This window comes from Arachis ipaensis, chromosome B02 (genome assembly GCF_000816755.2).
Source record: "Arachis ipaensis cultivar K30076 chromosome B02, Araip1.1, whole genome shotgun sequence".
NCBI classification, from domain to species: domain Eukaryota; kingdom Viridiplantae; phylum Streptophyta; class Magnoliopsida; order Fabales; family Fabaceae; genus Arachis; species Arachis ipaensis.
The window spans coordinates 18,307,648-18,328,633 of NC_029786.2; the positions used below are offsets into that span (position 1 = coordinate 18,307,648).

The 20,986-nt window shown below is 33.7% G+C and overlaps 2 protein-coding genes across 6 annotated transcripts; one reads left to right on the forward strand and one right to left on the reverse strand.

Moving 5' to 3' along the window:
- On the forward strand, positions 1,883 to 4,561 carry LOC107628217 (ribosomal RNA small subunit methyltransferase NEP1-like). Of its 2 annotated transcripts, none has more exons than XM_021115616.1 (6): positions 1,883 to 2,093; positions 2,431 to 2,697; positions 2,798 to 2,911; positions 3,008 to 3,090; positions 3,173 to 3,230; positions 4,453 to 4,561. In XM_021115616.1, exons 2-6 carry the CDS (start codon positions 2,568 to 2,570, stop codon positions 4,530 to 4,532), a joined length of 465 nt encoding a protein of 154 aa, XP_020971275.1. In that variant the 5' UTR covers positions 1,883 to 2,093; positions 2,431 to 2,567; the 3' UTR covers positions 4,533 to 4,561. The 2 variants fall into 2 exon arrangements, with proteins under 2 accessions (XP_020971275.1, XP_016186475.1); XM_016330989.2 differs by having other exon boundaries at positions 2,798 to 2,906; positions 3,006 to 3,090.
- LOC107625027 (ribosomal RNA small subunit methyltransferase nep-1) lies at positions 15,201 to 20,642 on the reverse strand. Of its 4 annotated transcripts, none has more exons than XM_016327544.2 (9): positions 20,516 to 20,642; positions 19,527 to 19,675; positions 18,496 to 18,657; positions 18,168 to 18,260; positions 17,726 to 17,870; positions 17,497 to 17,607; positions 17,336 to 17,418; positions 16,945 to 17,002; positions 15,201 to 15,549 (listed from the first exon to the last, which is right to left on the reverse strand). In XM_016327544.2, the coding sequence occupies exons 2-9, from the start codon at positions 19,671 to 19,673 to the stop codon at positions 15,470 to 15,472; spliced, it is 879 nt and encodes a 292-aa protein (XP_016183030.1). In that variant the 5' UTR covers positions 19,674 to 19,675; positions 20,516 to 20,642; the 3' UTR covers positions 15,201 to 15,469. The 4 variants fall into 4 exon arrangements, with proteins under 4 accessions (XP_016183030.1, XP_016183034.1, XP_016183031.1 ...); XM_016327548.2 differs by having other exon boundaries at positions 19,527 to 19,650; positions 20,516 to 20,623; XM_016327545.2 differs by lacking the exon at positions 20,516 to 20,642 and having other exon boundaries at positions 19,527 to 20,051.

The window sequence follows — 20,986 nt, forward strand, 5'->3', positions numbered from 1 at the left end:
TTTTATTCAATTATTTAATATATCCTATTTTATTAGATGCATTTATATGATCTTTTATACTATTATATTGTTAATATTTCTTTAGGGTCAAGAGTACATGCCTCCTAATAATTATTTTATTCAACTATTTAATATACCCTACTTTATTAGGTGTATTTATATGATCTTTTATACTATTATATTGTTAATATTTCTTTAGGGTCAAGAGTACATGCCTCTTTATAATTGTTTTACTCAACTATTTAATATATTCTATTTTATGTGCAATTATATGATCTCTTATACTATTATATTATTAAAATTTCCTTAGGACCGAAAGTACATGCCTTCTTATAATGTTTTATCTAACTATTTAATATACCCTATTTTATTATGTAAAATTTTAAGAAACTTTTATACTATTGTATTATTAATATTTCTTTAGGGCATTTATATGATATTTTATATATTATATTATTTATATCCTTTTAGGATCGAGAGTACCTACTTTCTTATAACATCTTATTCAATTATTTAACATGCTCCTTTTATCATCATATATGTCCCTCTTCTTGCATGATCCCTTCTTGTATGATTTTCTTCTTGTGTATGCTTAAACAACCCTAATTGTAAATTAAACTGAGGGAATGATCATTCGGTAAGGGAAAGAAACCCCCAAAGACAAGATATCAAGATGATTCTGGGAGGGTGATCGATCGAGATGACCCTTCGGCAAGGGAAGGAGATCGCCAAAACGTTTAGGATAAGAACCTTCGGTAAGGGAAGGGGACTCCTACTTTTATTACCGGTTTGAGCTCAATACCTCCCATAAAAGCTACAAGTAAGAAAGGAGAAAGTATAAAAGAAAGGTTGAGATTTATTTATCTTTTTTAAAAATTTATGTCGATGTTTCATAAGTTATTATCCTTTCTATTTTTGCCTATGTTCTTTCCTATTGCCTATATGTTTTACACTTTACAATAAGTTCATATTACATGTCATGCCATATGATTTTTATTTAAAATCCCGCACGTGGGCTGGGGATAGATATGGAGGTGTTACATAGCACTCCTACTAAGACTTTAAGTTCTCATCCCTTCTCGTTTTTCCCATACTATCTCCAGAGGGACATAGCACAGCGGATAGAGATGACGCAGCGCCCCCCAAGGGTAACTTCTGAATACGACCCTACAAAGCACGCGTGGGTAGTTACGACCACTACTGTCGTGCTCCAAACTATCTACTTAGGTCGTGATTTCGTAGAAAGAGACCCCCAGATGCCCGTCATAACCTTCCTAGATACGAACACTTCAGCACCCAGGAAACGGTCACCCGAGGTAGTATATTTCGAACAGATGAAGAAAAATCCGACAGTCCTAACCAGGAGGAGGACACAATGGAGGAGGATCCCGAGGAGGAGATGACTTCTTACGAAAGTCTAAAAGTGGAGTACGTACCCTATTCCCCACTTCGGCACCTCGTCGGGTCTTGATTCATCCCACACAACGGAATTGGATCTTCACTGGGCGAAAAAGTGTTGGAGGAAGATTTGCTAGTATCTCGATTTGTGAAAAATTGAAGGGTCTGGGCCAAGGATAGGACATGACACAAGGATGGGAGTTTCTTCGATGGAATTTGTTAGGATGCATTAGTTCTCTTTTTCATCATAATTACCTTTAAGCACTTTCTTCTTTAGGACCATACTCATAGGAATTTTGTTATGTTTGTTTGAACCTCTTTGAGTGTATTCAATTTCGTCTTCTATTCGATTTCTACCCAAATTTTCGCGCATAATTTTCTACCCTTCTTGCATAACGATTGAGCTCATTGGTTTCCTATCAAGTGTGACGCCCTGTTTAAAGGCCTTCAAGGATAGGATTTTACCTAGGGTGTTACACAATATGCTCACTCCATGTGCAAATAGTAGTAGACTGAAGTGTAAGATGTCTGTGAAACAAACTCAATGCAGTGAAGAGGAAGAAGAGTCAAGAGAACGTGATAGTAAAATTGGAGCAGTGGACAAGGTGTTTGGTTCCCCACAGGATCATAATGTTAGATCTCGGGCCATATTTATACTGGAAAACGCTTCACTCAAGAAAGGACTCGTTAGAAAGGTTACTTTTCTTTTTCCACATTGATTGGACATATATCTCATAATGTTATGATAGATAAATACATATCACTTTCTTTGTCCAACACCCCTTTGAGAACTAAAGCATTCCATGGCTCAGTTGTGTTTATGTTCAGACTGGGATACATTGCTTGTCTATGCATGTGGTTTTGCCCTTGGCCTAGAGAATAAGTAGGGCGGTGACTTTAGTTATGCAGCCCTACCATGTAGACCTTAATTTCAAAGGGGATTAATAGATAAAATGATGATGTATATATTAATCCTATATGTAGGAAATTAAATTGATTTCTTCTTAATTCAATGAGGGGGTTTTGTTTTAGAAGTGGAAAATCCTAAACCCTAAATTCTAAACCCTAAATTCGCATGATGATGCCAACTTTCTGTCGAAGCAAAAGAAGAAAGTTCCAAGAATAAGTGATTCTTACTTGTTATACCTTTTCAGGCACTCCGGAGTATTATGGATAGTCCACTTAATAAATATGGTTTGGTGGGTTCTATATTCGTCAAAATTGACGGAGGATCCCTATTTGAAATCAAGCCACATGTTTGCATTCCTCGAACTTGCAAACGATTCTGTGGTTTAATAGGTAAGTCATTTGTTTTTAATTAGTTTCACTCTTTTATTAGATATAAAGAACACTTTTTTTTTTAATTTTGACTAATTAAAATTGTTTCTAAAATATCTAGTGGATTTGCTTCGAAAGTCTTGTGTTCGTGCTAAAGATACAAATGAGGTACTTATTTGTGTAGTTGAAGAGCCTGTGACGCGTCATTTACCAGTCAATTCTCATATTATAATAGGTTGGTTCTATAGTTGTTCAGATCTAATTTTAGGTTTTGTTAATCTTTAGACACACATTAGTAAACAATGTTATTAACTTATTATGGAACATGCAGGCCTATCTTATAGCTCAGAAATGTTGGTCGACATAGATGACTATGTCGGGGCCCTAAGTGATGCCGTGACTCCTATTTTTGTGGTACACTTTATTTTATTAGTGAAATAGAATACCTTTGATCTTTGAGTTTTATTCATCATGGTAGATTCTTATCTATTTTCAGGTGGGTGCGATGGTAAATGGAAAAGTAAAAAGGGACAATACACATGATTACATTTCTGGTATTAAATTAAATTGTAATACGTTTGAATTTCTTAGATCTATTAGATCTAGTTTACTTTTGTAATACATTTGAATTTCTTAGATCTAGTTTACTTCTTTTATTTACACATACTTCAACTCTAAATAATTGGAGTAATAAATTATTATGTATCTTTAAGTGTTTTCAGTTTATAGAATTTAATAATTGAAGAGAAACTTGTAGTAAATATCTAGGAAGATGTGAAAGCTCTTTAGAGTGGATATCTTTATTTTGGATATTTCATTTATTATGATCTATATGGTCTTGACTTGCTTAATATTGCTGAAACTTTGAGCACATTGTTCCGTCTATAATTTTATCTAGGTATTAAGATTACAAAGAATTTCATACTAAATGATAGGGAGATTGAATTAGTCCCACTAACATTATTTGTAGATATTTTTCATTAATGGAAGAGGATAGAACTAATTAGAATGGACCGAAGAGGAAAGGAAAAAAATTGAATAAAATTTATCCTCTTGTTTGGGAGAATAACAATGGAATCAAATGGAAGTTCATTAGATTTATTAATGTGCAAGGGAATTATATTGGACTTTGATATCTTTTAGAAGTTATAAATGTAGGTGGCTCTCATTATCAAGTTGGAGAGGGAACAGAAGAGGGACTTCGGTGGGGGAAGGGAAAATACTTCCCTTTGAAATCATCTTTGTTCCTTTATATATTTGAACTCCAAAACAAGAAAATTGATTCTCTTTTGCCACATTTTCTTTTTCATCCCTCTATTACCTAATATAAACTTATTCTTAAGCTAAGGTTGCACTTCTTTTGTAGGAGAGTAGAGACTTGATCTTTCTTATCGTGTGTGTTTCCATTGATAATAGGAAGTTCTAGTTTCTCTAGCAGTGTGCAAATCTTGCTGATTGTGTTGTAAACTGATGGCCACAATATAGATGGTGAATAATCATTTCCAACACTTTTATGATCCACTATAATTTAAGTGATAATTTAGACCCTTGAGGGAATAGCCCTTTAGGGCATATAGAGTTGTAGCACTAAACAAGGATAGCGTGGATAATGGGCAGTCTAATGTTTCCCATACTCCCAACGCCTAGGCTCCTAACAACTCATATTATCCTGTTGATAGATCTTTGAATCTTCTCTAATTTCGAGAAACCTGTTCAAACCATGTTTTTGAGGATATAATAGTTAAAAATAATGCTATGTTTTTGTTTATTTTGCAGTTTCTGATTATCCACTTGGTGCTAAATGCTGCGTAGGCCTTATCTGTGATGCATTGGAGCAGAAGTGGAAGTTATTCTGAAAATTGGTCAATCAATCAAATGTATATATTAAAAGAAAAGGGTTTTAAGTAAGTAGTCAAAATGCTAATTTTACCTTTTCATGTTAAGAGCGTTGTCGAGTCTCTTAAACTATTTAAGTTATGCTTAGTTTTTTAGTACTGCTTACACACTTGTCAAATACATTAGTACTCTCGGCTGATCTTTCTTGTATTTTCGTTGTAAATAGTATCTTTAAGCGTTAAAGCCTAAAGGAAAAAGAATTCGGGTTTTTTTTTCTAAAAAATATAATCTTTGAACACTAAAATAAAAAACAAATGACTTTTCTTTCCTTATTTCCTTCTTTAGGTTTAAGTAATATTTTTCTACTAATTCGAGATTTCAAATACCTGAATGTAGTTTTTTAATTCATATTTAGTATGAGGAATTAGGATTAGACTATGATTGATTTCTAGGTAAATTAGAAGGTAACCTTGCACCTTTCTATTTAATTGAATGATAGTTATGTGCTGTTTTGCCGAATAATATATGGCTAACTGAGATCCTTACTTGTTTCTTTTTTCTTGAATTCATTGTCAACTATATAATGTAGATATTCAAGAGTGAAGTTTTTTTCTTCAATATCAAATCTGATCTGATTAAATCTTCCCTTTTTTGTTGCCTTATTTTGGTAAAAATATATTAAATGAATGTTTATTTGCTTGATGTTTGTTTATTGAAAATTGGAGCCTATCAAAGCTTTCTTGTAATACTTGGAATATAAAATTAGTGCACTCAATTAATTGTATCTCAATTAAATGTTATCATCAAAATTATCAAATATTCTCTAAACTTATCGCTTACTTGCAACATAAATCCTACACTCGCTAAAAAGGAGGAGTCTAGAAAGTCTATTAGAATTCCCTCAAACAAATCAGACTTCACAATCACTTAGGCACTTACAGGGTTAGCAACAGCCCTCTATCCTCTATATTAAGCTAAGGCGGCTATCAAGTAATCCTAATAAATCTATCCTTGAATTTTTGCATTTGGTTTGCAACCGGCCAACTGCTGGAATTTCTGTCTTATTGGCTGCTCTTCGCGCTTTGCCATCAACTTCATTGTGTGGTACTGCATGGAAAAGGTCTATCCTAATCATGTTTTCAAGCGTCCTTCTAGATGAATAAAATTTATTATTCACTTGTTCTGAGGAAGAGATAGAATATCTCATTTTATTAGCAGATCAGATGTAGCATTAGTTCTATCAAACTTTATGAAAGGTGGTGCGACTGCAGGGAAGGTGCCTAGCCTTTCATATGAATCTTCCTATAGAAATTTTTAATAAGGGGCCTAGCTATCTACAACCAGTCTAGGACTTCTGAGATGCTTCTGATTCAATAATTCTTGAAAACAAGGCTGGCACGCCTAACAGGAGATTCGATAACCCGGCATTCGTAGATCAATCCTCCTTTGCTTTTCCTAAAGATGGCATTCTATTAGAAATGGAATTATGCAAACCCTATTTTTTTTCTTTGGCTACGGGTGTGGTTCTTATACTAGTGATCTTCTTGTAAGGGACAAAGTGGCTTAGTTGAACATACTGAGACTAAGCTGGCTTCTATCCCAACAGCGAGTAAGGACCCAAGGCAAGGTGTCAAAGGTAAGAGGGAAAGTGCTAACACCAATAAATCCCTTAGAGCAATCCGTCTTTGACTCCCTTCCCATTCTTGCATCTTGGAGGGCTTTGCTGGCTAGTGGTTACCTATGTGCAAAAACCATTGATTCCTCGCAAAAAGTCTTTATTTGTCCTGCTAACAGGACATTTTCCCTTCCAATTAAGTGTCTTTTTGGTATCTAGCTTAGAGCTAGTTGCAGTAGATTTTTGGCCTCGCTTTAACTGCCAAGACAAGTTTGCTAGTCTCTATAGGAATAAAAATCACGTTCTTTTATTCCTATAAACATCTTTAAAATTTCCATAGACAAAACTCCCATAACACGCGAAGGTTTGCTTCCTTGGTCTAGCTTCCTGGCTTTCTTTTTCGATTAGGAATTTTATATGTAAAAGGTTCAATTATGTTTACTTTTATAAGCAATGCATGATTATTCATTTTCATATTATCAAGGTGAATATACGATGGATATTCGGCAACGAAACAGTTATACGTTCTAATGTTGTTATCAAATAGCGCATAATTGATTATTTGTTGCGATAAGAATGGGATGTGGATGCCCATTTATTATGGGCGGCTCATATTCTCAAAAATGAAGTACATTAAAGAAGCATTAAAGAAATTTGAAAATATAAACATGTTATACCTATATAAATAGGAGGCTAAAACCTCAGAGGATATACATATCAACAACAACAATCTTCTCTCTCTCTTTTCATATTATTAACATTATTCTTTCTCTTTTATATACAACAAATAAATTCGTATCTTTTATATATATATGAATAATATTGGTGAATACTGACAGTAGAGTCTTCTATTTATACTTCTTTATTTTATATTTATTATATCTTTCTTATTTATTTTACAACACGTTATCAGCACGAAACTCTGATCAAATTTTAGGAAGACTCAGGTAATAAATTTTCATTATGTCGAAACTCTCTCATCTTGAATTTGATGCTCTTGATATATCTGGAAACAACTATTTATCATGGATATTAGATGCTGAAATCCATCTTGATTCAATGGATCTTGGAGATACCATTAAGGCTGAAAATAGTGCATCCCAGAAAGATAAAGTCAAAGTCATGATATTCCTTCTTCGTCATCTTGACGAAAGATTGAAAAATGAATATCTCACATTAAAAGATCCTGCAAATCTATAGAAAGACCTTGAAGAAAGGTATAATCATCAAAAGACAGTGATACTTCCTCAAGCCCGATATGAATGGACGCACTTGTATCTACAAAATTTTAAATCCATAAACGAATATAATTCAGCAATGTTTCGAATCACCTCACGAATGAAATTATGTGGGAAAAAGATAACTAATAATGACATGTTAGAGAAAACTTTCTCGACCTTCCATGCCTCGAATGTGCTCCTGCAGCAGCAGTATCGAGAAAAATGATTTAAAAAATATTATGAGTTAATTTCTTACCTTCTTGTTGCTGAACGCAACAATGAGTTACTTTTAAAAAATCATGAAGCGCGCCTAGCTGGCGCTGCCCCATTTCCTGAAGCAAATGCAGCAAATTGTAACAACCGCCCTTCTAGAAACAAAATTTAAATTTCAAAGTTTGAAAATCGGTTAGGAGATAAGATTAGAATTTTGAAATTTTGGATAGGAACCTAGTAACCGCCCTCAGTTTGAAATTTAAAATATCCCAACCACCCCATCCCCAGACGTATATAAATAGGGGAGCACCCATAGGTAGAAAATCACTCCTCTCAATATCAATCCTCTCCCTTCTCTCTCTACAAAGAAATAATATTCTGTGTGCACACACAAGAGGCAGGCTCGAAGAAGCGTTAGGAAAAAGAGTAGGGAATTATACCTTTCTTACTTATGTTGGCATGTAGTATGTTTTACTTTGTTTTCTTCCATCCATGCATGGCTGTCACCTTTCATGTATTTTATGGCATGAATTATTCTTTGCTTATCTCTCATCTACATTGAGCATGATTATTTATTTTGTCAATTATACCCTCTTGAAATCCATTAATATGTATCCCATATCTTTTCTATGTGCATTTACATGACCCTTTAATCACTATTCCTTTTATGTTAAGAGTACATGCCCCTTTATAACATTTTATTAAATTATTTAACATTCCCTAATTTTACTATGTGCCCTTACGTGACCTTTGATACCATTACCTTATTATTATTCCTTTTATGTTGAGAGTACATGCCCCTTTATAACATTCTATTAAATTATTTAACCTTTCCTAATTTTACTATGTGCCCTTATATGACCTTTGATACCGTTACCTTATTATTATTCCTTTTATGTTGAGATTACATCCCCTTTATAACATTTTATTAAATTATTTAACATTCCCTAATTTTACTATGTGCCCTTACGTGACCTTTGATACCATTACCTTATTATTATTCCTTTTATGTTGAGAGTACATGCCCCTTTATAACATTCTATTAAATTATTTAACATTTCCTAATTTTACTATGTGCCCTTATATGACCTTTGATACCGTTACCTTATTATTATTCCTTTTATGTTGAGATTACATCCCCTTTATAACATTTTATTAAATTATTTAACATTCCCTAATTTTACTATGTGCCCTTTTATTAAATTATTTAACATGACCTTTGCTACCGTTACATTATTATTATTCCTTTAATATCGAGAGTACATGCTCCTTTTTATATCTTGTTCAAGGAACCCTATTTTATTATATGCAACTAAATGACCCCTTATATCATTATTGCTCCTTTATTTTAAAGATCGAGGGTACATACTTTTATAATATCTAATCCAAGTATTTCAAACATTCACTTTCTTACTATATGCACTTAGATTATACTTTTTACATTATATCATTAATATCCTCTGAGGGTCAAAAGTATATGTTTTCTTATAATTGTTTTATTCAGTTAATTAATATCCTATTTTTTTTATAATAATGTACATCTATTTTATACCCCTCTAGGGACGAGAGTACCTACTTTCGTATAAAATCTTATTCAAACATGCTTATTTTATCATGATATATGCCTCTCCTCTCTCGCATGGTTCATTCTTGTATATGCCTAAATAACCGTACTTGTTAAAGAACTGAGGGAATGATCCTTCGGTAAGGGAAGGTGACCCCCAAAGACAAGATAATCGAGATGATCCTTCGGTAAGGGAAGGTGATCGAAAAACGTTTGGGATAAGAACCTTCGGTAAGGGAAGGGGACTATCCCATCAATCTTATATAATAAAATATCTTTTTATATGACTCTCTTCTTGTGTATGTCTAAATAACCTTGATTGTAAATTAAACTGAGGGAATGATCCTTCGATAAGGGAAGGTGACCCCCAAAGACAAGATATCGATATGATCCTTCGGTAAGGGAAGGTGATCGCCAAAACGTTTGGGATAAGAACCTTCGGTAAGGGAAGGGGACTCCCACTTACACCGGTTTGAGCTCAATACCTTCCATATAAGTTATAAATTAAGAAAGAAAGAAGGCACGAATGAAAGCTTAAGTTCCATGTTTTCCTTAGATTTAATTATGATTATGTTGATGATTATCCTTCTATTTTCCTATATGTTTTTCCTTTCTTCTACACACATGTTTTACAAAAAAAGAAGATGCATATTACATGCCATGTTATACGCTTGTTTTTAAAATCCCGCACGTGGGCTGGAGATGGATATGGAGGTGTTGCATAGCACTCCTACTGAGACACTAGGTTCTCACTCCCTTTCTTTTCCCATACTGTCTCCAGAGGAACATGGCACATCGGATAGAGACGACGCAGTGCCCCCCGAGGGTAGCTTCTGAGTATGACCCCTCAAAGCACGCGTGGGTAGTTGCGACCACTACTACCGTGCTTCAGACTATCTACTTAGGTCGAGATCCCGTGGAAGAAGAACCCCAGCTGCCCGTCATAACTTTCCTAGACAGGAATGCTTCAACATCTCGAAAGCAGTCACCTAAGGTGGTACACCTCGAGTCCGACTCCGAAGCCAAGGAAGAGGGACCCGATGACCCTGGCCGGAAGGAAGACACCATGTAGGAGGATCCAGAGGAGGAGTTGAACCCTTACGGAAGTCCAAAGGTGGAATACGTACCCTATTCCCCCACTTCGGCACCCCGTCGAGTTTTGGTCCATCCCACGCAATGGAACCTGGTCTTCACTGCGCGAAAGGGTGTTGGAGGGAGACCCCTGGTACCTCGATTCGTGAATAAAGACTCCTGATCAAGGATAGGATAGGATGCAAGTAGGGGAGCCTCTTCAACGAGATTAGTTTAGGACGTAGTTAGCTTCTTTTCCTGTTTCAGGTTCCTATAAGTAATTTTATTTTAAAACGTACTCACGGTTAGGATGTTTATTTCCCTTTAATTCAAATTCCAACGTTTTAGCACTACTCGTTCTCCGCTCTACACGTATCTACTCCTGCCACGCGTAACGATTAAATCATTCTTTTTTCTTGGCTCAAGTGTGGCACCTTATTCTAAAAACCCCCACGATAGTATAAGAACTTAGGGTGTTACACAAATCATTACCCCAAAAGAGGTAAATGACAAGATTTTAGTAAGAAAAAAAAATTATGGAAGGAAAAGGAATTATGTTCACAAGAAACGATCTCACCAAAAGTGGGATAAAGAAAGAAACACTAGGAAAAATAAATCAACAGAGGATAAATATTTTCATTGTGATAGAAAGGGCCATTGGCCGCATACCTGTCGTATCCCGAGGTACCTAGTCGATCTTTATCAAGCATCTTTGAAAAAGGACGACAAAGAAAAAGAGACAAATTTCGTTTTAAATGATGTTGAAAATTCCACCACTCATTATGAAGTATTTGATTTCTTTGAGGATCTTGAAGGAAATATTGGTCATTTGATCAATGATGGAATAGTTTAATATGTGTGATTGTTAAGTAAATAAATAATGTAAGAAACTTCTTGTTAAGTTTTATTTTCTATACATTTGAATTTCAAGTATGATATATATAAATAATGTTTAATAAAATATTTATGAATTTCAAAATTACTAAATGTGCCAAGATAATAATAATAAAGTTTTTAGTATATACTATACTTCTTAGAAAAATATTTTCAATCGGTTATATTATACTTAAAAAAATATTTTCAATCAAGAAAATAATTTTACTGCGCAAATATTTCTACTCATTCTATTATTATTTGTCTTTGGAGAAAATGGCAAGGACATATAGTGAAGATGTTTGCCTTGTGGATAGTGCAAGTTTGCATACTATTCTCAAAAGTAATATATATTTTACTCATTTTGTGCCAAAAGAAGAATATGTTAATACTATTATTGGCTCAGGCAATGTGATAGAAGGCTCCGGAAGAGCTATAATTTTGTTTCCAAGAGGAACAAAATTCATAATAAATAATGCACTATTGTCTACTAAATCTCTAAGGAACTTATTGAGTTTTAAAGATATTCACCGAAATAGATATCATATTGAAACAATGAATGAGGGAAATCATGAGTACTTGTATATCACAACTCATGAGTCAAATAAAAAGGTTATATTAGAAAAGTTACCCTCACTTTCATCTGGGTTATATTATACTAAAATTAGTGCAATTGAATCACATGCTATTGTAAACCCGAAGTTTACTAGCCCAAATGAATTCATAACTTGGCATGATCGATTGGATCATCCGGGAACAACCATAATGTGGAGAATTATTGAAAACTCTCATGGACATTCACTAAAGAACCAGAAGATTCTTAAATCTAGTAAATTTTGTTGTGCTGCATGTTCTCAAGGAAGCTAATTTTAAGGCCATCACCAGTAAAGATTGGATTTGAGTCCCTTAAATTCCTAGAAAGGATTCAAGGCAATATATGTGAACCTATTTATCCACCATGTGGATCTTTTAAATATTTTACGATCCTAATAGACGCATCTTCAAGACGGTCACATGTGTGCTTATTGTCTTCTCGCAACTTGGCGTTTGCGAGATTACTTGCTCAAATTATTCGATTAAAAGCACAGTTTCCAGAAAATCCAATAAAAGCAATTCGTCTTCATAATGCTGGCGAATTTACTTCCTATGCCTTTGATGCTTATTGTATGGCTAATGGAATAAGCGTTGAACATCTAGGAGCTCATGTTTACACACAAAAAGGGTTAGCAGAATCAGTTATTAAACGCCTCCAATTAATTGCTAGACCCTTACTTATGAGAACAAATCTCCCAACCTCGACTTGGGGGCATGCTATTTTACATGCCGCAGCACTTATTCGTTTGAGGCCAACAAGTTACCATCAGCTCTGTCCTATGTAATTAGCTTTTGGCCTGCAGCCAAATGTTTCTCATTTAAGAATCTTCGGGTGTGCGATATATGTTCCCATTGCACCATTTTCTTGCACCAATATGGGAACCCAAAGAAAATTAGGGATATATGTTAGATATGATTCTCCCTCTATAGTGAGGTATCTTGAGATACAAACTGGAGATGTATTTAAAGCCCGATTTGCATATTGTCATTTTAATGAATCAAAATTTCCAATATTAGGGGGGGAGAATAAACTTTCTAAAAAGGAACTTAATTGAAATGCATCATCCTTAATGCATTTAGATCCTCGATAAGGGTAATGTGAACTAGAAGTTCAAAAGATTATACATTTGCAAAGAATAGCAAATGAATTGCCTGATGCATTTTCTGATACAATGAGGATAACCAAATCTTATATACCAGCGAAAAATGTCCCAATTCGAATTGATGTCCCAGTCGGACAAGTGGCCACTGAAACAAATTCATGCCAGAAGCGTGGTAGATTGGTTGGTTCCAAAGACAAAAATATTCGAAAAAGAAAAGAGGTAAAGACTATTCCTGTTGAAAAAGACATAGTAAAGACACTTGCAGTTGTCCAAAATGATGATATAGTTTTAACGCCAAAAGACGTTCAGGTACTTAAAAATTCTGAAAATGATGAGATCTCGATAAATTATGTCTTTATAAGAGAGAAATTGGACCGAAATAAGACAATTGTCAATGAAATATTTGCATATAATGTGGCATTAGATATCATGTATGAAAGTAAGGATCTTGAGCAAAAAACAGTCGAAGAATGTTGACAAAGAAATTATTGGCCGAAATGGGAAGAAGTTATGAAAGCTGAATTAGACTCACTTGCAAAACGTGAAGTCTTTGGACCTATAGTCCATACACCAGAAGATGTAAAACCTGTTGGATGCAGGTGGGTATTTGTGAGAAAACGAAATAAGAAAAATGAAGTTGTACACTACAAGGATCGACTTGTGGCACAAGATTTTTCACAAAGGCCCGGTATAGATTATGAAGAAACATATTCTCCTGTAGTAGATGCAATAACATTGCGTTATTTGGTCAGTTTATCCGCATATCATAAACTACATATGCATTTAATGGATGTGGTAACAACCTACTTGTACGGATCATTAGATCGTGATATTTATATGAATGTCCCTGAAGGACTAAAGATATCTAAACCATCCAATGAATATTCGCAGGTGTTATACTCAGTTAAATTGCAAAGATCTTTATATGGTCTAAAGCAATCTGGACGAATGTGGTATAATCGTCTTACTGAGTATGTGGCCAAAAACATATTCAAGAATGATAATATCTGTCCATGTATTTTCAAAAAGAAATATGCAGCTAGATTCATTATAATTGTTGTATACGTTGATAATTTAAATATCATTGGAACTCCAGAAGAGATTCCAACAATTATAAAACTATAAAAGAATAGTTTGAGATGAAAGATCTTGAAAAGACTAAATTTTATCTCGGCTTGCAGATCGAGCATACAAAAAAGGGATTTTTATTCATCAAACAATATACACAGAAAAGATCTTGAAGAGATTTTATATGGATAAGTCACATCCATTAAGTACCCCAATGATCGTAAGGTCTTTGGAAGTGGAAAAGAATCAATTCCGTCCTAAAAAAGAAAATGAAGATAGCCTGGGTCTTGAAGTACCATATCTTAGTGTCATTGGAGCGCTAATGTACCTTGTTAATAATACATGATCTGACATATCATTTGCTATAAATTTACTAGCAAGGTATAGCTCCTCTCCAACCAGAAGACATTGGAATGGAAGCAAACAAATCGTTCGATATCTTCATGGAATGGTTGATATGAGATTTTTTATCCATATGGATCCAAGTCACAACTAGTTGGCTATGTAGATGCAGGATAGACTCACACAAAGGGAGATCTCAAATAGGACACCTGTTCACATATGGTGGTACAGGTATATCATGGAGGTCCACGAAACAGACAATAGCAGCAACATCTTCTAATCATGCTGAAATACTAGTGATACATGAAGCAAGTCGCGAGTGTTTTTGGCTCAGAAGTTTGATCCAATATATTCTGTTATCATGTGGACTAATTGATCATAAGATAACTCCAATTGTCCTGTTTGAAGATAATACAGCATGTATTGCTCATCTTAAAGGCGGATATATCAAAGATGATAGAACAAAACATATTTCTCCTAAATTCTTCTTCACTCATGACCTTCAAAATCAATGAACAATTAATGTCCAACAGATCCGCTCAATCGATAATCTGAAAGATTTATTTACAAAGTCACTTCCAAAATCTCCCTTTAAAAAATTGATACATCAGATTGGGATGCACCGATTTCGAGATTTTAAATGATGTCAACAAAAGGAAAAGACTGTACTCTTTTTCTCTTGGTCAGTTTTTTTTCCATTGAATTTTTCTTGACAAAGTTTTTAACGAAGCAGTTCCCATTACAAAGGATTTTGTACTCTTTTTTCTTTACTAAAGTTTTTTCCCATTAAATTTTTCTTTAGTAAAATTTGAATGAAACATCTAAGAAAAAGTATTGTGATAAAAATGAGATGTGGATGCCTATTTTACTATGGACAGCTCATATTCTCAAAAATAAAATACATTAAAAAAACATTAAAAAAATTTAAAAATATAAACATGTTATAAGTATAAATAAAAAGCTAAAGCCTACACATATCAATAATAACAATCTTCTCTCTCTTTTCATAGCCCCGACGCAACATGAACATGACAATTGTTAAGATTCTTGGGAGATAAACAGCCTCAAAGCAATTACTGGTTACAAGTGGCTAAAAGAGAGCGAGTGCATCAAGTGTCATTTGCATTCTCGGGAGATAAACAGCCCAAAAACAACTGAAAAAGAATTGTTCCCAGAATACGATACAAACAAATAATAAACTAAGAACAATTTTACCGAGCTAACCCCTTGGGCCTATAGTTAGCAGAATTGGAGATGTTACCAATATGTACAAAAAATAAAGTAGATATGTTAATCAGTGAATCTTCTGATTCCTCTCCAACGCAACACAGATACGTCTCAGACATGTCCCAGCACTCAAGGGCAATGCAGAAACTGCAAATATTCATATAACAGAAATCAGAAAGTAAGAAACTTGATTCTTGTAGCTCTCTACCAACTAAGTGCTTGTTTGAGTATCATTAAGTTGTTGAAAAAGATATATATATTTTTTTTAATGACAAAAATTTTTTTTCATTTTTTAACGTATTTGATAAATTTTTAATAGTAAAAATAAAAATATTAGAAAAAAAGAGATTTTTTTTAAAAGCTACAATTACATTTAAAAAAAAAAAACTTTTTTACTCAAGTTAAAAATATAAATACTTATTTGGGTGCCATTAAGTTGATAGAAAAAAATTTTCAATAAAAAATATCTTTTTTTTTATTTTTTAACGTGTTTAGCAAATTTCTCATAAAAGTAAAAATACTAAAAAAAAAAGTCTTTTTTGAAAAGTTACCATTTACATTTTTTTTAAAAAATCATTTTTTCCGAAAAAATAATATTTTCACATAATAAATAAATAAAAAATATTTTTATATTGTTATACTCAAACATAATTGATAGATAAAAAGATCTTTTTGCATCAAATATTCAAATATAAAATTACTTTTACTTTTCTAAAAGATCTTTTAAAAAAAGATAACTCAAAAAAATATCTTTTCTTATAAAGTCACCTAAACAAGCCCTAAATATAATGCTTGTTTTGGCGCCATTATTTTGTTAAAAAAAAAATCTTTTTTCAATGAAAAATACATTTTTTTTATTTTTTAGCGTGTTTGGCAAATTTCTAGTAGTAAAAGTAAAAGCACTAGAAAAATTAAAAAAAAAAAAGCCTTTTTTGAGAAGCTGTAATTTACATCTTTTTTTAAAAGATCTTTTTTCCTTTAAAATAAGATGTTTTTCATGTAATAAATAAAAAAATACTTTTATATTGTTATACTCAAACATAATTAATAGATAAAAAGATCTTTTTGCATGAGATATCCAAACATAAAATTACTTTTACTTTTCCATAAGATCTTTTATAAAAAGATAACTCCAAAAAAGATTTTTTCTTAGAAGCTCACCCAAACAAGCCCATAATTGATAGATAAAAAGATCTTTTTACATGAGATATCTAAACATAAAATTATTTTTACTTATGTAAAAGATTTTTTAAAAAAGATCACTCGAAAAAATATCTTTTCTTAAGAACTCACCCAAAAAAGTCCTAACCTCGTAAACAAAATCAGCATACCAGATTTTAGGACACCAAACAAACTATTCAATGCAATTATGGTTATCTAGCCAACATACAACCATAGATCCATAATGCATTCAATATCTAGAACGATATCAAGTCTACGCAACAAGCTCAAAGAAGCATAATGAGCAAAATAGATTGTAGTCACTTTTTCACTCAAGAACTAAGAATGTAAACCAGCACATGAATCCCTTGCAACACAAACCTGATATAAGATCATCAACATATTCAGCATCTATCTTTCCATGAGCCATTGCACCAACCTGCATAACAGAAGCCCACAAGTTAGTTAATGCCCCCAACAGAATCACATAATTGTCTTTATTTTGGTGGACAGGACACTGAGATGAGCCTGTGACTGAGACATAGAGAGAGACACAAAGTTGTATTTTGGCAAGATCCAATGGCTGAACACTTTTCCGGCAGTGGCCCAGCTAGGAGCAATCATGTCCACTTAAAATATTTTTCCTTGTCCTCCACTATCGCAAAACTAGTTAGCACTAAAGTTTGTGTCCATGTCCCTGTCTCTGTCTGTCGCTTTCATTTTGTTACCTAACACTGCCATAGGAAAATGTATATGAAAGCATTAAGCATACCACAAACACAAGGTTCTCATCATGATTGGCAGCGGCGACATAGTCATTAATTTGAACAGCCTTAGGTGAACTGACGGAAAGCCCTAAATAATAGAAAAGCTACATATAAGAATTTTTATAATATTGATGAAAATATCAGCGGTTTAGATAAAGAAACTCACCAATCTTACGAGAGTTAACGGGTAAGTGTTGAGTTACAGGATTTTCAATTAGGCGCAAAAGTTTTCCACGATTACCCTTTGATTTGATGCTGAACTTTTGCAGTAGCTCAGCTATAATTACAATTAAAGATTAAAAAAATAAGAACAGATTAGGTACATGAATTTGATGATGAACCATGATAACAAATGAGGAACAGAATAACAGACTTATTGGATATAAGAAGCTCACCCATCATGTTGCAAAAGCTTCCCAGAGTCTTTGGTATCTGGGTGTTTGGTTCCACTCGGATAAGTATTCCTTCATCAGTTTTAATGAATACACCATGTACCCTACCGGCCATGCAAAGCCTACTACCCATAATTTGAAGAAGGGCCTAAACATAATGTTTATAAAAGAAAGTTAAAAACAGAAAGAAATGAAAAAAAATAAAACAATGGCTTCTTGATAAAAGGGAAGAAAAAAGACAATAAAACACCCTATTAGATTAGATTCAATTCAAATCAAAATGAATGCAGTAAAAAAGGTAAATATTCATAGAACAAAGGAACAATATTTATACCCAGCCAGGACAGAGGAATATGAACAGATCAACAACCAAAGCAAGGTTCTAGAGTTAGTCAATCACCCAACAGAGAGACAAAAGAGGGAGAATGGGGGTGGTTCTACTAACCTCATGCACAATATCAGGCCTATAATCATAGGGGTTCTTGTTTTTCCTTCGCAGGAAATTGGCATGCTCGTCTGGATTCAAAATCTGATACCTCTGGAAGAGTTCACAAAATAAAAATGAACTTAAATATAGCATGCAAATTACAAAGTATTAGTTTCGTTCATAACACTACTAATCTGAAAAGGAAAACAGAACTGGAATTGAACTTGATAAGAAAAATGGAAGTAAATTAAACTAAGAACAGAAGAGAGGCACAGAAATCTTTTCATTACAAGCCCAAATCAACTTTCAACTTTTTACATATTATAAAAATATATAAAAAGAATACCTTCCCAACATAAGCAGCAACCAGCGAGGCATTTTGAAGAACAAAATAGATTCCACCTTTTGATCCCCGGTAGCAAGGTGCTACAGGAATTCCTGCAAGCCCCATCATTGTAGTACCATCTTCTTCGGGCCCCATTGATTCATCACACTCCTGAAGCTTTGTCTATAAAAAAGAAAATCATACTTAAACTACTTATTATACCTTAGGATGTAAAAGCATAAATTAAGGCATAGGACATACTATAGCAAGACAGAAAATAGCAGATGCAAATGTAACTTGTAAAATTCTCACAAATTTAAAATACCCCATTTAAGGGAAAACCACCATTTTGGCACCCGAAAGAAAGAAAGAAAAGCACTTGTGACCCCTGAAAGATCATAAAAGTTTGACAAACTTCACAAATTATGACCTCTTCACCATTGACATCAGCAGGCATGTTATGTATTGACATGGCACTATGCACATTATCTCTAAATCAATTATTAAAACCCTAAATCATATTTGGTAAAGTTTGTGAAACTTTTATGATCTTTTAGGAGCCATGAATGTCTTTCTTTCTCTCGAGAGCTAGTTTGCCAGAACCAGAATCTCCCGAGTGCTAAAATGGTAGTTTATCCTATATTTAATGAAACTTTTCAAGGAAAGAAAAGACACATTCCCCGAATAGAAAATAACTTCAGCCTTCACCTACGATAGGCCAGCCTGACCCACCCAGTCGATGAGTCAGGTATTTGAGATGGGTGGCAGCCAACTCTAGTCAGTGTTGATAGAGTAGAACACTGGGCCAGCTGTTTTAGGACAGCCACAGGCCTATATATCCTAAATGTTTAAAATTCTTCCTTTTGAATATGATTTATATTGGTACAAGTTAGCATCCAATATTCAAATTGAGTCCAAGCAACAATGATACAATGTTACAATAACACATTATACATCAAAATATATTAACTTAAACACAAATTGAATTAGATATCAAATACAAATGTAAATGTCCAGAGCACAAAGGTTGGAATTGTGAGGGAGAAAATAACCTTTTTAATAAGACCCCCCTTGAGAGAAGGGTCTTCAAGGATCTTGTTACCATGATTCTCTTGCTCTTCCTCCTCCCAACATTGGGTTTCAGTTTGTTTTTTATCCCTCTTATGCTTCAGCTTACTGTTTGCACAAGGAGTGAACATCGCTACAATGAATCAATAACATCCACCAATTAAGAATCATCTCTCCAACATCACACAATGCACATGCTTATTTTTCATTGAAAGGAGAAGAGCTTGTTACGATAGCTCAAGATTTAAATCAATAAATTAAAGAGAAAACACATTGACTTCTACAATTTGCCCAAAATATAATCAAGGTTATATCCAAGTATCAACATGACAATACATGTATTTTCTTGGATGAAAAATATTTTGCATGCTAAACATCCAATTTGGATAGAACCTAGACACTGAGCAACAAGTCATGAGACAAGATGGCAGCAGGAAAGGCACCAACATGCAACCGTACCTAAAATAAAAGGTCTCAAGAAAGAGACATAACATAGAAAAAAGCCAAATTATGCTTACCTCCCTTGAGGTTTACTGGTATTACACTTAATTACCTCTAATGTTTAACCTACTTACCAAAACCCTCCTATAAATATTTTCAAAATGTCTAAATGACCTTTTTCCTTCCTATCAATCGTGCCCTCAAAATTAGAAGACCCAAATTTAGAACCAATTTTGATTCAACGGCACACTTCAACATCAACGCACAGCAAGATGTCAAAAATATTTTAAAAGAAAACATAGAAAAAAAGGCTATCCAGAAAGCATGTCATCCTGGAGCCAGTCCAGATTCTTCAACATCATCCACTTATTCCCAATTGTACACAAACATGTCTACTGAACATGAAAACCCAGGACACCAGCATTTAACCATATATCCAGCTGAATCTGAATCCTTCAATAGAAAAGTTTCGTATTCGCAATCCAGGCACAGGCTATTAAAAGCAACTCTATTTCACAATATTTAGACTCACCAGATAGTTACAAATAAAGTCGGCTACGGGGAAGCAGTGGCCAGCGAGAGAGAAACACGGAAGCATCAGAGAAGAAAAACTAAGGATGTGTCATGTGTGTGACGTTCGCTAATTTATAAAGTATTTCGGTAAAAGTAATGCTAGAGAATTAATATAAATTACTTTTTTAGGATTATTTTGTTTATTTTATATTTTAAATTATAAATTATGATTTTTATTAATTTAAAATTTATCTTAGTTAATATTGTCTAGAATTAGGGGTGGCAAACCAGACCGTCTCATTCTGTCACGCCCTGCCTAGGCCTGCACTATAAAATAAAGTGGACCTAGCTGCCCCGCCAATTAAGGTGAATTCAAAATGCTAACTCATCCCGCTTTAAGGTAGATTGACGGCGGATTAGTCTTAAATTATAATATAATTTTTTTACTATTTTTTTTTATTTTTAACTTCAATAAAATTGTTCAAAATAA

What these genes read in the sequence shown, in the direction of transcription:
- LOC107628217 (XM_021115616.1), top strand. Translation starts at nt 2,568, where the DNA reads ATGGATAGTCCACTTAATAAATATGGTTTGGTGGGTTCTATATTCGTC. An exon ending in CCGTGACTCCTATTTTTGTG is followed by an intron (nt 3,091 to 3,172) that starts GTACACTTTATT and finishes ATCTATTTTCAG; the next exon opens with GTGGGTGCGATGGTAAATGG. An exon ending in TACACATGATTACATTTCTG is followed by an intron (nt 3,231 to 4,452) that starts GTATTAAATTAA and finishes TTTATTTTGCAG; the next exon opens with TTTCTGATTATCCACTTGGT.
- LOC107625027 (XM_016327544.2), bottom strand. Translation starts at nt 19,673, where the DNA reads ATGTTCACTCCTTGTGCAAACAGTAAGCTGAAGCATAAGAGGGATAAA. An exon ending in GGCCTGATATTGTGCATGAG is followed by an intron (nt 17,871 to 18,167) that starts GTTAGTAGAACC and finishes CATTATGTTTAG; the next exon opens with GCCCTTCTTCAAATTATGGG. An exon ending in AAGCTTTTGCAACATGATGG is followed by an intron (nt 17,608 to 17,725) that starts GTGAGCTTCTTA and finishes TTGTAATTATAG; the next exon opens with CTGAGCTACTGCAAAAGTTC.